The sequence below is a fragment of the Puma concolor genome, chromosome B2, assembly GCF_028749965.1.
Source record: "Puma concolor isolate L17-30 chromosome B2, mPumCon1.1.hap2, whole genome shotgun sequence".
NCBI classification, from domain to species: Eukaryota; Metazoa; Chordata; class Mammalia; order Carnivora; family Felidae; genus Puma; species Puma concolor.
The window spans coordinates 131238212-131254986 of NC_141671.1; the positions used below are offsets into that span (position 1 = coordinate 131238212).

A 16775-nucleotide genomic window follows, 5' to 3' on the forward strand; every position below is an offset into this window, starting at 1 on the left:
AATAGAGAAGTGACTCGCCCTCCCTTAGACACCAAAATTCCTCCCCTTTTTTCCTATTTCTCTTATTAATCTGGTAAAATTAATCATCAGAGCCACAGTGATGCTGTCTTCATCAGGAAGGGAGAATGGGAGAGAACCCTCTCCTTCATGGAGCTACTTTCTCCATACTTTCTCTTACCTTCTCTTTCCCCATATTTTCCTGGTGTCAAAGAGATGGCTACTTCATCCCCTCTGGGCTTTTATGAATGCCTCTCTATTGTGGCCTCCAGAAGGGGCTGAAACAGGTCAGGACATTACTTACATTAGCCCCAATGCCACAGTCAGTCAGCCTCACCTCTCTTTCTCATCTTGGACCCTGCTCAGCTATGCTATCCAACCAAGCAGGATGAAGAATGAGCACCAGATGAAAATATGGGCCGAATAATATGCCAGTCCTATAAAATTCATGAAATTTACTGGGCCACCTTATAAAAGTTAACAATACAAACTTTCTCCCATTATCAATTCAATCTGTTGCTCCCACAGAGAAATTTCAGTCCAAAATGCTGCCCTACCCTATTTCCTTTTACTGACTCAGTTCCAGACAGAAGAGGTGGTATTTGGGCCTTCGGGTGGAATCTGGGATTCTTCATCAGCAGCTGCACCCTGGGCCGTCTGCCAGTATAATCGGAGTAGAGCCTTACTTAGCACCTCCAAAGTTTGATTATTTCAACCCTGAGACTCTCATTTCCCTCTTTTTAAGAAATACCTAAGGGTCAACAGAACACATGAGAATATCACAGCACCAGCCTTAATCCCACAGAATTCAGAAGCACAAACAAATTCCCAGTAATAATCTAAACATCAGTTTCCATCTGAGGGCAGTTCCCAAGCAGTAGATTGCATTTCCCAGAGCCCAACACGTTATACGCCAGATGCTTGTTGCTCGTGCCAGCTAGAGACCATTGTAAAGATTTGGTGTTATCCAGGTCTGCAAGGGAGCAAAAGAAGAAAAAGACCTCTTCCTTTTGATTTCAGGATGCCACTGAATTCGTAGCAAGTCCTAGAATTCAGGTCTTGGGAAGTCAGGTTCACAGGGAAAGAGAAATCCTGTATCAAGACATGAATTGTGCCACCGTGTGCTCATTGCCGTGTTTTGCCCGCACAATGGAGCCTGTATACACAAACGGCAAAATAAAAAGATGAAGGATGTTCTACGCACCCATTGAGCCCTGCTGTTGCCAAGAGTAATCAGCAGTGAAACGATAAAGCCATCAGTATTTGAATGTAAATGTTAAAATAATAATAAATCTTATGGTCTCCCTAAGGTTAGTTTATAATAAAAATAACTTCTTGATCCTGGAAAACTTATCTGGTTTCTTTCTTCCTTTCATTCCCCACTTAATGACTGAAGTTACTATTTCCATGGTGGTCTCCAAACCACACTCGGTTTCTCTGCAGATTGGCATGTCACTTCCAACAATTTCACCAGCTGCTTTTTCCTCTCAAGGGAATATGATTAAAATATTAATCCAGTTTCTGGACTAATCTAGCAAGAAAGTTCTATAAATCAATCTCCACACAGCATTTCAGTTGCTCTGAAATATGCAACGTGTCCTCTCTTTTATTTGTTATGCCTCCACAAGAAAGTTAGGTCCTAGCAAAGCACATACAAAATTTCTGTCTCTGCCCCTCTACTGCTTCCTGATTTCTCAAACCTGAAAATGGGAAATCGCAAAGCCCACGTCCAAAACGTAAGTTTCCAAATGAGAAGAGATGAGCTGGAGGAAAACACAGGGGCTCAAAGTCATGCTTCCCTTGGCTGCCGGGCTATCTGGCAGTGACAGCCCTGGCCCTGGCAAAAGTGCCTGTAGACTGAGGTCTGTACGGTTCAGGAAGCCCAGACAGCGTTCTCTTGGTAGCGCTAATTCACCCGTTTGTCCTGCTGACTGGAAACCATCCAGAACCGCAAAGCCATCACGAAACCGCCTCTGGGCCTAGCATTGGGCTAAATCCTCGCTCTGGAGGAGCTTATGATCTAATTACTATAATTAGAGACCAATTGAGATTAAACTATGTGACACTAAGTAGGAGTTTGAAGAAAACGATCGTTGTGGGCTGGAGGAGTTGGAAAAGATTTCATGGAGAATGCAGGACTTTGAAGGGAAGAGTAAAATAATGCTTGAGGCTTATGAAGTAGATAAGATGTGCTTAGGATAAAAGAACACAGCGCAGTGTAGTGGGCTTACCTAAGGAGAAGATCCTTCAAAGCGGCGAGCCGCGTTCCCCTTGGCTTCCTGCCAGCATAGCTTCTCACTAAGAAGATGGGATTTCTCTCAGGTCAAGAAGAAATTTAATCTTTCCTGAAATTGTTTAGCATTTGAATCAGGATGGTGACATTGACCATATAAAAACCCAGCTGACATCCTTAACTTATTTAGCCCTCCAATATAGAAATGTCATTGAGAGAAATGACTTTCTATCAATGCCAGTACAGGCTAGATTAAAAGCTAAAAAAAATAAAACAAAAAAATAAAAGCTGAAAGCACTTTCATGTGGAGTCAGGCTTACTGGTGGAGTGATAAGGCTTTTTCCAAAGGGTATGCAAAGCCGAGAAAGATCATCGGCAATACTTTCTGGGATTAGGATTACAACAAGCAGTAGAATTCCAATTGTTCCATTAATCTAAAAAAAACATACTGTGGGTTCCGGTCCAAGTAGTTAATAAAAATAGCAATACTCTGTTTTATTATTTTCCCTTAATTATTAACTTGGCATTCATCTGCGTATTTTAATTGAACTACGTCCATTACATGACAAAAATGTCTCTGGAGGAACAAATGGGTTTATCCAGCTCTCCCCAAGATGAACAACAGAACAGGTGGACAGGGGTGCAAGCATTTTTCAACATGGCAAGCCTGATTTTACCAAAAGAAAAACTGTCCAGGTCCATTTTCTCCCTCATGTTTAACTAAATTGCTGACTGAAGCAACTAGCATAGTGGGTTAATTCTGAAATCTTAACTGTAATTATTATGTAAAACTGAAATGTACCTTTATTTAGTTTCTCTTTTGGGGGAAGATTTTTTTTTTTTTTTTTTTTTAATGGAAGAACAACAATCTTATATCATTCCAAGTATCATCTGCAGATCGGGTTTTCCATAAAGTGGAGAGAGGTCTTGCTTAAACCGATCTTATTTATTTGTTTGTTTAGAGTGCATGTGCGCATGAGCAGGAAAGGGGCAGAGAGACAGGGAGAATCTCAAGCAGGCTTTATGCTGTCAGCACAGAGCCTGACACGGGGCTTGATCTCATGAACCGTGAGATCATGACCTGAGATGAAACCAAGAGTCCAACGCTTAACCAACTGAGACACCCAGGCACCCACCCCTAAACCGATGTTTCTGAATTGTTTGTCTATACTTCAGCCTAGGAACCGAAAGCAAAGGGGGCTGTGGTAGGAACAAGAGTGGGCGCTGGAAGGTCAGAGGAAGTGCATAACCCAGTCCACTGTGCTCCTTTTAGAGACGCTAGCGTAAGCCTGGAATCTACCACTCACTCCTCCAGTTCTCAATTGTTTATGATCCATCAGAAGTTCCCAGTTAGGCGGACAGGACGTAGTCGCAAAGAAGCTGCTTCTGAGCCACCACCATCTGGGAGTGTGCTTGTTATGCTGACCACAAGCCTAGGACACTTCCAGGGCGGCCACTCCAGTGCTTTCCAGCAAACATACATGATGAATGGTGTGCATGTGCAGACACACACCCATGGGCGTTCCCAGGATCATGCACAATTCCCTGAATGCTGGCTTTAACCACACCCCTTGTCCAAAACAAGAAAGCATGGCAGAATATTCGATGAGAGAGTTAAGAGGGAAAGGCTTGATTCTGCACTAAGGTATGCTTTGAACAAAAAGAAATAATTCATAGACGTCAGCAAATTATTAAGAAAAAATAAATTAAAACATTTTCAGAGTTGCAACATCATGTTGACAACTGCTGCCTTTGACACTAAGCTGCCTGGGACACCCAGCATCGGTGTCACACGAGTCAACTGCAACTGATCAGTCTCAAGGGCTACTCTGACTGGTGGCCACCAAGTATGGCAGGTGCCATCATGCTGTCCTTTCTCGGTAGAGAGGGGACCAACATCTAGGACATACGGTATGATGACTAGGAGCACACACTCTGGGGACAGCCTGTCTGAAATCGAGTCCTGGCTTCACATTTTCTGCTCTTCGCTGAGATTATTCACAAATAGTTCAATTCTCCTCCTCCTGAGGTAGCTGGTAGATTACATCTCCTGCCACCTTGACATTAGGCATAGCTATGTGCCTTACGTCAGCAGAAATGACGTGTCACTTCTGGGCAAAAGCCAGTCAGACTCCTTACTCAAGAGTGGTCCCAGGTCCCGCAGTGTAGGAATTACCTGGGGGCTTGCTAGAAATGCCAGCCCAGACCTCCTGAATAATAATGTGCATTTAACGAGTTCCTTGGGTCATTCATATGCGCATCAAGTTGGCGAAGCCCTGACTGAAGACATAGAGCATTATTCACTATCTTCTCCTCTCCCACCACAGTGACTGAGGGCGTTCAACGACATTCCAGATGGTACAATATAACCTAGACCCCTGGCCTGACTGGAGACAGACAAGTGAAGCATAAAAGAAGTAAAACTTTGTTCTAAGGCACTAAAACCCTGAGGGGTATTATCTTGGCATAACCTAGCCCATTCCAACTGACATCATCACTTAGTACTCTGTGACCCTGGGCAAGTTACATAATATCCCTGTGCCTCAGTTTCCTTGATGTAAAGCAGAGATGATAACAGTACTGACTCAGAGGGTTGTTACAAGGATTAATAAGGGAACAGATGAATAGAGCCTGGCAAGTTCTAAGTGAATATTAGCTTCTATTATTGACACACTCCATCCCCCTAGCTCAAATCTGGCTTAGTGATGTAATTTGTCTCCTTACCTCAGTGACCATAGTGTCAAGACGTTTGTCGCCAGCAATGCCCCACCCCAAAACACACATACTCCGGGAACAGGTATGAAATCACACATCAAAAAGAAAGGAAAAATTACCCCCTTCTCAGAGGAAAGTAGATCTTACTCATGATAACTCGGCCCAAGCATCCCTTCCCTGTGTCTTCACATGATTGTCATCTTCTATTCTAACACTGCATATCCTGCCCCTCACCCTCCCACCTACTTTCCAAACCCCACCAGCCTCTCTGGGCCCAGCCTTTCCTCCTTCTCCACGTCTCCTCCAAATCCTGCTTTCCTGTGCAACGTAGAATTTACACATAGTATTTGTCTGTTACATGAAAGGCTTTGTCCTGAGCTCAATGGTGAGTAAAAAACCAAAATTCCTATTGTTTATTTTTTGTCTTTTCTTCAAACTCAGTGTATGTAATTCTAGTACCAAAGGGTTACCAAGCCTGTTACAGAGAAAACCGGGGAAGGCACAGTGATGGGAACGGTATGAAGATAGTTTCTATTTGAGTCTTGGTTTTTTTAAAGGGTCCGGGGTGCCTGGGTGGCTCAGTTGGTTAAGCATCCGACTCTTGGCTTCAGCTCAGGTCATGATCTCACAGTTTGTGAGATCAAGCCCTGCATCAGGCTCTGTGCTGACAGTGCAGAGTCTGCTTGAGAGTCTCTCTCTCTCTCTCTCTCTCTCTCTCTCTTTCTGCCTTCTCGTCCCACTTGAGCTCTCTTTCTCTCAAAAATAAATACTTAAAAGGGTCCAATAGATTTCTGCCATTAGAGTAACTTCTTACAGATAAGTATTTGGTAATATTTTTAATATGACAACCATAAATAAAATATATATTCTTACCCCACAAAATTGATAAATTGTCTTTTCTCCTTGCCATTCTCTTAAAGTATATGTAAGGAAACAAAATATTCTAAGTCAAGGGCGCCTGGGTGGCTCAGTCAGTTAAGTGTTAGACTTCTGCTCAGTTCATGATCTCACGGTTCATGAGCTCTAGTCCCACGTCGGACTCCACACTGATAGTGTGGAACCTGCCTGGGATTCTCTCTCTCCCTCTCTGCCCCTGCTCCATTTGCACTTTCTCTAACTAAAAATAAACAAACTAAACACACACACACACACACACACACACACACACACACACACACACACAAAATATCCTAAGTCAGAGTAAGTATTTTAGGATCTTGGATTTCTCTTTCATATTTATAAACTGACTTTTTCAAAAAATCATGGTACTAACTTTCTTACACCATACACAAAAACACCTCAAATGGATGAAAAACCTAAACGTAAGACAAGAAGCCATCAAAATCCTCAAGGAGAAAGCAGGCAAAAACTTCTTTGACCTTGGCCACAGCAACTTCTTACTCAACACATCTCCAGAGGAAAGGGAAGCAAAAGCAAAAATGAACTATTGGGACCTCATCAAAATAAAAAGCTTCTGCACAGCAAAGGAAACAATCAGCAAAACTAAAAGGCAACCAACAGAATGGGAGAAGATATTTCCAAATGACATATCAGATAAAGGGTTAGTATCCAAAATCTATAAAGAACTTATCAAACTCAACATCCAAAAAACAAATAGTCCAGTGAAGAACTGAGCAAAAGACATGAACAGACACTTCTCCAAAGAAGACATCCAGATGGCCAACCGACACATGGAAAAATGCTCCACATCACTCATCATCAGGGAAATATAAATCAAAACCACAATGAGATACTACCTCACACCTGTCAGAATGGCTAACATTAACAACTCAGACAACAACAGATCTTGGCAAGGATGCAGAGAAAGAGGATCTCTTTCGCACTGCTGGTGGGAATGCAAACTGGTGCAGCCACTCTGGAAAACAGTATGGAGTTTCCTCAAAAAATTGAAAATAGAACTACCCTATGACCCAGCAATTGCACTACTAGGCATTTACCCACGGGACACAGGAATGCTGTTTCGAAGGGGCACACGTACCCCAATATTTATAGCAGCACTATTAACAATAGCCAAAGTATGGAAAGAACCCAAATGTGCACTGATGGATAAATGGATAAAGAAGATGTGGTATATATATGCAATGGAGTATTACTTGGCAATCAAAAAGAATGAAATCTTGCCACTTGCAAGATTGATGGAACTAGAGGGTATTAAGCGAAATTAGTCAGAGAAAGACAAGTATCATATGACTTCACTCATATGAGGACTTTAAGACACAGAACAGATGAACATAAAGGAAGGGAAGCAAAAATAATATAAAAACAGGGAGGGAGACAAACTATAAGAGACTCTTAAATACAGAGAACAAACTGAGGGTTGCTGGAGGGATTGTGGGAGGGTGGGTGGGCTAAATGGTTAAGGGGCATTAAGGAATCTACTCCTGAAATCATTGTTGCACTACATGCTAACTTGGATGTAAATTAAAAAATAAGTGAATAATTTTTTTTTTTTTTTAATTTTTTTTTTCAACGTTTTTTATTTATTTTTGGGACAGAGAGAGACAGAGCATGAACGGGGGAGGGGCAGAGAGAGAGGGAGACACAGAATCGGAAACAGGCTCCAGGCTCTGAGCCATCAGCCCAGAGCCCGACGCGGGGCTCGAACTCACGGACCGCGAGATCGTGACCTGGCTGAAGTCGGACGCTTAACCGACTGCGCCACCCAGGCGCCCCAATAAGTGAATAATTTTTAAAAAATGGTACTAAAGCAATTAACCACCACTTCACAATGAGCCACATTATTCAGTTCCAATGTCAGAGAACTGTAACAAGCACCTTAGAGAATGAACCTCAACATTTTATATCCTCTAGACCAGGGGTAGCAAACATTTTCCTAAAGAGCCAGACATATTTAAATGCTTTAGGCTTTGGGAGCCATAGGTGTCTGTCACCATCACTCAGCTCTGCAATGTAGCACAGAGGCAGCTTCAAACAACACGAAAACAAAACGGCATGACTGTGTTCTAATAAAACTTAATTTGTGGACACTAAAATTTGAATTTCATATGATGTTCACAGGTCACTACGTTCTTCTTTTGATTCCCCCCCCCCCAACCATTTCAAAACATAAAACCATTTTTAACTTGTTAGTGGTACCAAAAGAGGCAGCAGGTTGGGCTTGACCCACGAGCCATATTTTGCTGACTCCTGTTCTAGACTCATAAGTTCATGCTTCTTCAACCACACAACAAATCTCCCTAATAATCATCAACAAGTGGTGTTTAGCTCAATATTCACTTAAAAATAAGGTGTGAAACAATCCCAGGAGCCTGTTTTTATTAGCTCAACCTGAAAAAACATAAGATCCAAAAGATGTCAAACTTTCACCAGAACTTAATGCCAGTCTTATCCATAAAAATAACATCACCCATCACCCCTTTCTTCACCACACACAATTAACAATTTACGGAATAAGAAAATAGTTGGCAGTTGTCTTTCTAGAAGTCAGTGTAGTCTCACTCTTTTGCCAAAAGGCAGAGAAACCAGTTCTTGATGCCTCTTTTCCCCAAGGCTATTCAAGGCCAGTTGATGCAGAATGACTGAGGACAAGCTTTGGCCTCCACGTGGATTTTTAACCAGGAACTTTACTACTTTAAAATTTTTTTAATGATTTTTTTAAGAGCCTTGGTTTTTTGCTATTTTTACCGACACCCATTTTAAAAGCAGCAGTGCTTAAAACATTTTAAGTCTAGATGTCTCTATGGAAACCCAAGAGAATTCTGCTTTTATGGCCAATGACTACCTACCTAGATTATACATCCTATTGGATTACTACAGGTAATCCCTGAAACCAGAAACATCTCAGACCTGTTTTTCCAGAAATCTCTCTTATCAGATATAATTAAATTGATCTAAGTATTAGTTTTACTGAGATCAGGAGAGAAAGAAGTTATTTATTTGAGGCTTCCTTTTAATTTTTAGTAAGACGTCCTCATTTAAAATATTCTTGGGGTGCTTAGTTGGTTCAGTCAGAGCATGTGACCCTTGATCTTGGAGTCATGAGTTCAAGCCCCACGTTGGGTATAAATAAATAAATAAATAAATAAATAAATAAATAAAGCTTTAAAAAATAATATAACATTCTTATTACAAAAAGAATTTTGTGAATTTCAGCAGACATAATAAAAAAGAAAGATTGCAATCAAATAACCTAACGGTTGCTTTGCAATTGAGATCACTGATTTCATCTCCTTCTTTCCACTAATGTCAAATGCATTTTCTTTTACAAATTTAAGTTTCTCAGGGCACCTGGGTGGCTCAGTCGGTTAAGTGCCCAACTTCTCTCAGGTCATGATCTCACAGTTCATGGGTTCGAGCTCCACGTCAGGCTCTGTGCTGGAAGCTCAGAGCTTGGAGCCTACTTTGGATTCTGTATCTCCCTTTCTCTGCCCCTCACCCACTCACGCTCTGTCTCTCTCTCTCTCTCTCTCTCAAAATTAAACATAAAAAAAAAATTTAAGTTTCTCTACTTGGACTTATTATTCATTGCAAGGGAGGAAAAAAAATTATTATATAGTGTAGAAATCAGGTAATCGAAACTATCCAGGTGACCAAAATTAACATCACCAGTGAGGACTTCATGGCCTTTGGGTGTCTTCAGATGTGATATTCTGAGAATATAACATCACCTAAAACACATAACCTGAATCCAATCATGAGAAAACACCATTATTAAAAAAAGAGAAAGGGTGCCTGGGTGGGTCAGTCGGTTAAGCGTCCGATTTCAGCTCAGGTCATGATCTCACAGTCTGTGGGTTCGAGCCCCACATCAGGTTCTGTGCTGGAGCTTGGAGCTTGGAGCCTGCTAAGGATTCTGTATATCCTTCTCTCTCTGTCCCTCCCCAGCTTGTGCTCCCTCTCTGTCTCTCAAAACTAAATAAATAAACATTTAAAAAAATTTTTTTTTAAAGAGAAAAGTTGATAGGGGCAGGGCAGAATGATTTTTAAAATGTCAGTGTCATAAAAGGCCAAGAGAAGCCATGGAAGTGTTCTAGATTCAAATAAGCTGAAGATACATGGCAATTAAATAAGATATCTGACCCTAGAATCTTCCAATATGGCAGGAGAGATGGGGAAAATTCTCTAAAGGACACTATGGGGTCAACTGACAATATTAGAATACAAACAGTATATTAGATAAAAGTATTATATTAATGTTAAAAACTAGAACTATCCTATGACCCAGCAATTGCACTACTAGGTACTTATCCAAGGGATACAGGTATGCTGTTCTGAAGAGGCACATACACCCCAATGTTTATAGCAGTGCTATCAACAATAGTCAAAGTATGGAAAGGGCCCAAATGTCTATCAACAGATGAATGGATAAATAAGATGTGGTATATACACATACACACATACATACAATGGAGTATTACTCAGCAATCAGAAAGAATGAAATCTTGCCATTTGCAACAACATGGATGGAACTAGAAGGCATTATGCTAAGCGAAATTAGAGAAAGACAAGTATTGTATAACTTCACTCATATGTGGAATTTAAGATACAAAACAGATGAACATAAGGGAAGAGAAGCAAAAATAACATAAAAACAGGGAGGGGGACAAAACATAAGAGACTTTTAAGTATAGAGAACAAACTGAGGGTTACTGGAGGGGTTGTGGGTGGGGGGCTGGGCTAAATGGTTAAGGGACATTAAGGAAGACACTGGTTGGGATGAGCACTGAGTGTTAGACATAAGGGATGAATCACTGGAATCTACTCCTGAAAGCATTATTGCACTATATGCTAACTAACTTGGATGTAAATTAAAAAAAAAAAAAAGTATTGTATTAATGTTAAATATGCTGAAGCCAATAACTATACTATGATTATATAAGAGAATATCCTATGCTTAGGAAATACAGAAACATTTCAGGGCAAAGGGTCATGATGTGTGATGTAACTTTCTACCAAATGGCTCAGAAGAACAATTATATACATTCATACATACATCTAGATAGATAGATAAATAGATTGGGAAAGAGTGAGAATAAATACAGCCAATGATAAAGCTAAAGGTATAAATTGTTAAATTATTAGTTGGTAAGTTTGAGATTATTTGCAAATAGAAAACTTAAAGAAAAATTAACAGTTCTTGCCTACGCCTAAGTTGGCATTCTTGGCTATCTGTTTTCCCTCCATAATATTCCAAATGCAACACAGGAAGAGATGCTTGTGCCATGTAACAAGAAAGTGGAAAGATATTTTAACATAATTTTTTATCAGTGATTGAAGCTTGCCAAAGCATTACACACCATCCGTTCTCCGCCGAGTCCATTGCAAAGACCAGCAAACACTGGCAACTTAGATGCAATCATTTCCTACTAATTCCTCCAAACAGGGCCTTGGTTCTAAAACCTTGTCATATCCTACAACTTCCAGAATCATCCCATGCACAGAACAAGTCTCTCAGCTAATCTTTTAGACAGGCACTAATGTCAATCAATTGGATTCAATCTTTTGAACTGGACCATCCCAATATTTTAAGCCATGTCTAAGTAGCTGGAGATGTGGAACTCAGGAGGCAGCATTACATCATCATATATCCAAAACTCTCCACCAATTTGAAACTGCCATCAGAATCCCATAGTCTCAATGTCCATGACCTCACAATGTTCCTATATCAGCACTGGAGGTGCTGACCTCCAACCCGCAATGTGCTATCTAAAATGATTGCTTCCCCAAAAGCAGTAGAGGGAACAATGCCTAAGACCAAAAACATAGGAAAGACTTTTCTATAAGGCCATCACTGGAGACAGAATCAAAAAGGTTATAACCAAAATTAAAATTTCCAGCCATGCTTAGGAATTAGGAAATAACCATTCTCTAAAACACAGTAGAGACAAAATATACATATATTGGTGAGTCTTTTCTATCCTTCCTGGTCCCATTTTATTACTTTCTTGGGACTTTTAGTATTAACTATCTGTAAGTTAAGATACCCATATACTAGTTTTAGATTTGACTTTTTATCCTAGATATTCCCCTTATTATTCATTTTTCTCCAAATTTCAATCAATAAAGTTATTTAACAAATATTTACCAAGAACCTACTTGATAGCCAGACTTACTGGTACTTACTGGTACCAGAGGAAAGATTCCAGGTTTTTTGTCTACAAATAATCCCTGAGAAAACGATGATATGAAGACATTAAGTGCAATCAAGTCTGCTTGCAGAAAAGCATAAGAAGCCAGAAATGAATCATGACCAACTGCAAAAAGGAATCAACTAGTCAAAGCACTAAAGTTTAATGAGAAGATAATTTTTAAAGTAGGTGAAATTGAAGAGAAGTTACATGTAACATTATTATAAATTTAAAAATCATGCATATTCTTCTCCATCAAATTTCTCAAATGCAGTTAAAAACACACACGTACAAAACCAAGCAATTATAAATCTTCTGAAGCATGTAACTGTGATTAGCTGCTACTCTCAGCAATATAAAAATACTTTCACCACAATTACATTCCAGCCTGTAATGTAATTCAAAACAAACAAGTCAGACATCACTCAAATGGCAGAACCAACAAATGCAGATGCTTTGCATCAAGGAAATGAATCCACTGAAGAAATGCAACAGGAGCCTGGAGCTGGGCTTCTGGTGGAACAGTGAGGCCCCCTTCTGGGCAGACGCAGAGCACCCCAGTGTGGTTCTACAGAGCTGTTTTTCCATGGGCGCCAACCCTTAGTGCGGTCAGAAAGTATTGAGTGTCTGGGACTTCCGGCTGGGGAGACCCTTCCCAGGGTTGTGTGCCCATTTTTCAATTTTAGGTTTTAAATTCTAAGTCTGGACTTTTACAAAAAGAAATAACAACTTGATTTCAGAGTAAATAAAGCCATTCTATTTAATCATGCAACCAGCAGTCCCAACACCAAATGGCACACCCATCCCCTGTTCTCTTCTTGTTGCCATGACCCTTAAGACCCTCTAACGTACTGTATAATCTATCAGGCGTATTATCTGTCTCCCCCTGCTAGAATATCAGCTCCATGAGGGCAGGATTCATCATTTTGCTCACTGATTTGATGAACAAATGGAGCTTGGCATAGTGTAGCTGCTTGCTAATAAAGAAGGAATTGTCTCATTTCTGCTTTTATCTTTTAAGAAAATATTCATCTTCATCTTCAAAGAAGGCGTAAGGTTTTATTATAGCAATATGCTATAATTTAAAAATGACACGTACTTGTTTTTAAAAGTATGCATTTTCTCGAACTGCTTTATAAAAGCAAAAAGAAATCCGTTCTGAGGCACACACAATCATAATCTATATGTATACAACTCATAGACAAATTCCAAGAAAGTCACGGGCCCTCATCGCTTCTTGGCCTTTTGGCTAAGATCAAGTGTAGAAAGTCACGGGCCCTCAACACCCTGGGAGGACACAGTAGCTGCAAAGAATGAAGGACCCGATTCTGAAAAGCCAGGCCGAAAGCAGGTGTCCACAGTGTGGCACACTCCAGTCCGGACACATGCCAGGTAACTGGGTCTGGATACACATTCACTGAAACTCAGGACTTTCCTGGCCCAGGCACAATGATTTTGGCAGGAAGAGCATGCACTGCTTACTAATTTCTAAAATTTCAATCTTTATTTTTATCCCCTTCTTACAATGTTCTTTAAGCTTATGGAAAAGCTAACCATTGTCTACAACTGTCAGACTTTTAAAAAGTGCTAATTTGTTCCCTGAACACAGCAAATAATGGGAGATAATTTTCCCACGGGTTGAGGGCACATATGAACGTATGATTCAATGATGTCAACAACTTTCAGTCCAAGAATGTCGTCAAGGGGCATCAATCAGCCTTCCCTCAGAACAAGTTCAAGGTTTCGGACATTCCTTTTTCCGAACTTTTGATTTTGGTGCTGTGAAAAGAATAGCAAAAAAAAAAAAAAAAAGAGAGAGAGAAAATGAAGAGGAGGGCCCATGTCAGACTCTGTTCACACAGCTTTGTCTTAAGTGAGGTTACATCATGTACAGCAAAGGGAAAACTGACCATTTGGATTTTCCTGTTTGTAGAAGGTCTTCAACATTTCCACTGCTTCCTCGGCCCGATATCCAGGAATGCACTGTTGAAATGAGAAGATTGAGGATGAATATCGCCCAATGAAACTGTGGCCTGTATCCCATACAAACAGTAATTGGGGGACAGCAGTGATGCAGGTAAGGAAGTACATTTCTAAGAGAATCGAGTACAGACTCAAACCGCGCTCCAGTCAACTATTATTTCTCAATCAACTACTATTGAAGTTACCAGCTATGTGATCTTGGGTACTGTGCCTCAGCTGCCTCATGCGTACAGTGTAGGTAATTACAGCACTTACCTCAGAAGGGTTTCATGAAGAGTAAATAAGATTACATAAAATAACACCTGTTAAATACCTGACACATCATAAGAATTTGTTAAGCATCTGCTATGTTTTTCGACCCTTATTCACTGTTGGCCCATTAAGCGTTTGATGCTATAGAGCTATAGTTGGTAGTCCGCAGCTAAAAATGATCAACTAAGTATGATTTTTATATTTTTAAAGGGTTGTAAAAAATTTAAAAAAGAAGAAGAAGAAGAAGAAGAAGAAGAAGGAGGAGGAGGAGGAGGAGGAGGAGGAGGAGGAGGAGGAGAAGGAGGAGGAGGAGGAGGCGGCGATGTGACACAGACGTGAGTGGCTCACAAAGGCTAACATATTTACTATTAGGCTCTTTACAGAAAAAAAAGTGTTGATCTTTACTGTAGTGGATGTTTTCAAAAGGATTTAATTGGATCTATCTTTGGTATCTAACTAGAGAGAAAAGATCGATTAAGTGAAAGAGTAAGAAATTACGATAATGGTAAGGAGTGAAATTATGTATAAAACACTAAAACACTACATGAGGATGAAACTTGAACTTGCCTTAAAGACAGCAATTATTTAAAGAGGCTGAACACAGCATTTCAGGGAAAGAGTAATAATGAGCTTGGGTTGTGGGAGGAATCCAACTAATGGGGGGTAGGGGGCCTATAGGTAAAGAAATTCAAGAGAGAAAATGAGGTCAAAATATACAGGGCTTTGAAGGTGCGTTACACGAGTTTGAACTCGATATGCTGCATCCTTCTAAGATGCACGAAATGAAAAAATGAACAGAGACTCCATGGAGGCATACCCAGAAGCAGCCACTGGAGGGGAAGCAGCTAGTGAGTGCCAGCACAAGGGCCTGGCGAGCATGGTCTGCTGCTCAGAATGAACCTCCTTTTCCCTTCTGCCTTCAGTCAGCTCTTACCTGGACCTATGAAGCCTGAATAAACCTTCCCCATCAGAAGAAGACCTTTACGAGTTTAATGTTTTTAGATTGCACATATAAGAAGGATCATCAGGGGCACCTGGGTTAAGCGTCCAACTCTTGACTTTGTCTCAGGTCATGATCTCATGGTTTGTGAATTCAAGCCCCTTGTTGGGCTCTGTGCAGACAATATAGAGCCTGTGTGGGATTCCCTCTCTCCCTCTCTCTCTGCCCCTCCTACTTGTACACACACACCCTCTCTCTCTCAAAATAAATAAACTTAAAAAAAAAAAAAGACCATATAGTATTTGTCTTTCTCTGTTTGATTTCTTTCACTTGGCATAATGCCCTCAAGGTCCATTCATGTTGTCCTAAATGGCAGGATTTCCTTCTTTTTTATGGCTGAATAATATTCTATTGCATATGTATTAAAATATACATATTATATATTTATTATATATTATATATGTGTGTGTATACACACACACACACACACACACACATACATATATATATACAGAGAGAGAGAGAGAGAGAGAGAACATTCTAATTATAGAAGCAAAGAGTAGAATGGTAGTTGCCAGGGGTGGAGGGGTGGGGGTTGTGGAGAATGAAGAGACAGTGCAAAGGGTACAAACTTTCAACTATAAGGTAAGTTCTATAAGGTGAGGATCTAAGGAACAGCACAGTGACTATAGTTAACAACACTGTATTGTGTACTTAAAAGCTGTGAAGAGAATAGAGCTTAAATGTTCTGACCATAACAACAAAATGGTAATTATGTGAGGTGAATGGTGTGTTAACTAACTTTATTGTGGTAAACATTTCACAATCTATACGTCTAACAAATCATCTCACTGTACACCTTAAACTTCACACAATGTTATATGTCGATTACATCTCAGTAAAGCTGGGGGAAAAATATCCCAATAACCTTCCTTTGACCCTGCCCCTCAAGCAAGCTACTACCCTGCTGCTCCCTGAGACCGGCTACCCTGCTGCTCCCACAGACTCCTGGCCGTCACTTGCGTGGCTCTCATTTCCTCTTCAATCTCATCCATGCTGGCTTGTGCTCCCAGATCTCCCAAGGGCCCCTACTGACCAAAACACTGGTTTCCTTTCCATTGTCCTCAACTCTCTGCAATGGTGGAGACTACTGACCATTCTCGCTTCTTTTTAGAGCTCTCTCCTCCTTTGGCTTCTCTGTTCTCACAACCTTTTCAGACCATTCTAACCATGGTGGGTCAGTCCCATTCTCCTCACGCTACACTGTTTGTGCTCCTCAGAGCTCCCACCTCTCCTCATGTTCTCATGAGCACCAAACAAGCACAAAGCACTCTCCCCTCCTGTGAGGTCAAAGCAGTGGTCCTCCACCTTGGCTGCTCAGTGGAATCGACTGGGAACTCTCTGAAGAAAATACTAATATTCCACCTCCTCCACCCTCTCACCTTATACAGTTGGTCTGGGGCAGGGACCTCCCACAGGCACACTTAAAAAGCTCTACAATATGCAGTCTGGGATGAGACTCACTGAGTTACAGATGGAGAAGGAA

The 16775-nt window shown here is 40.7% G+C and overlaps 1 protein-coding gene across 1 annotated transcript in view; it reads right to left on the reverse strand.

Annotated features, from left to right (window-relative positions):
* Positions 1 to 13536: 13536 nt before the first annotated feature.
* The window catches only part of ADAT2 (adenosine deaminase tRNA specific 2), a 29518-nt gene continuing 26279 nt past the window's right edge, over positions 13537 to 16775 (reverse strand). Inside the window, exons 5-6 of the mRNA XM_025925905.2 lie at positions 13965 to 14037; positions 13537 to 13833 (exon numbers count right to left, since the gene is read on the reverse strand). Coding sequence (XP_025781690.1) covers positions 13790 to 13833; positions 13965 to 14037 — 117 coding nt within the window. The 3' untranslated portion in view covers positions 13537 to 13789. The remainder of the gene's footprint in view (positions 13834 to 13964; positions 14038 to 16775) is intronic.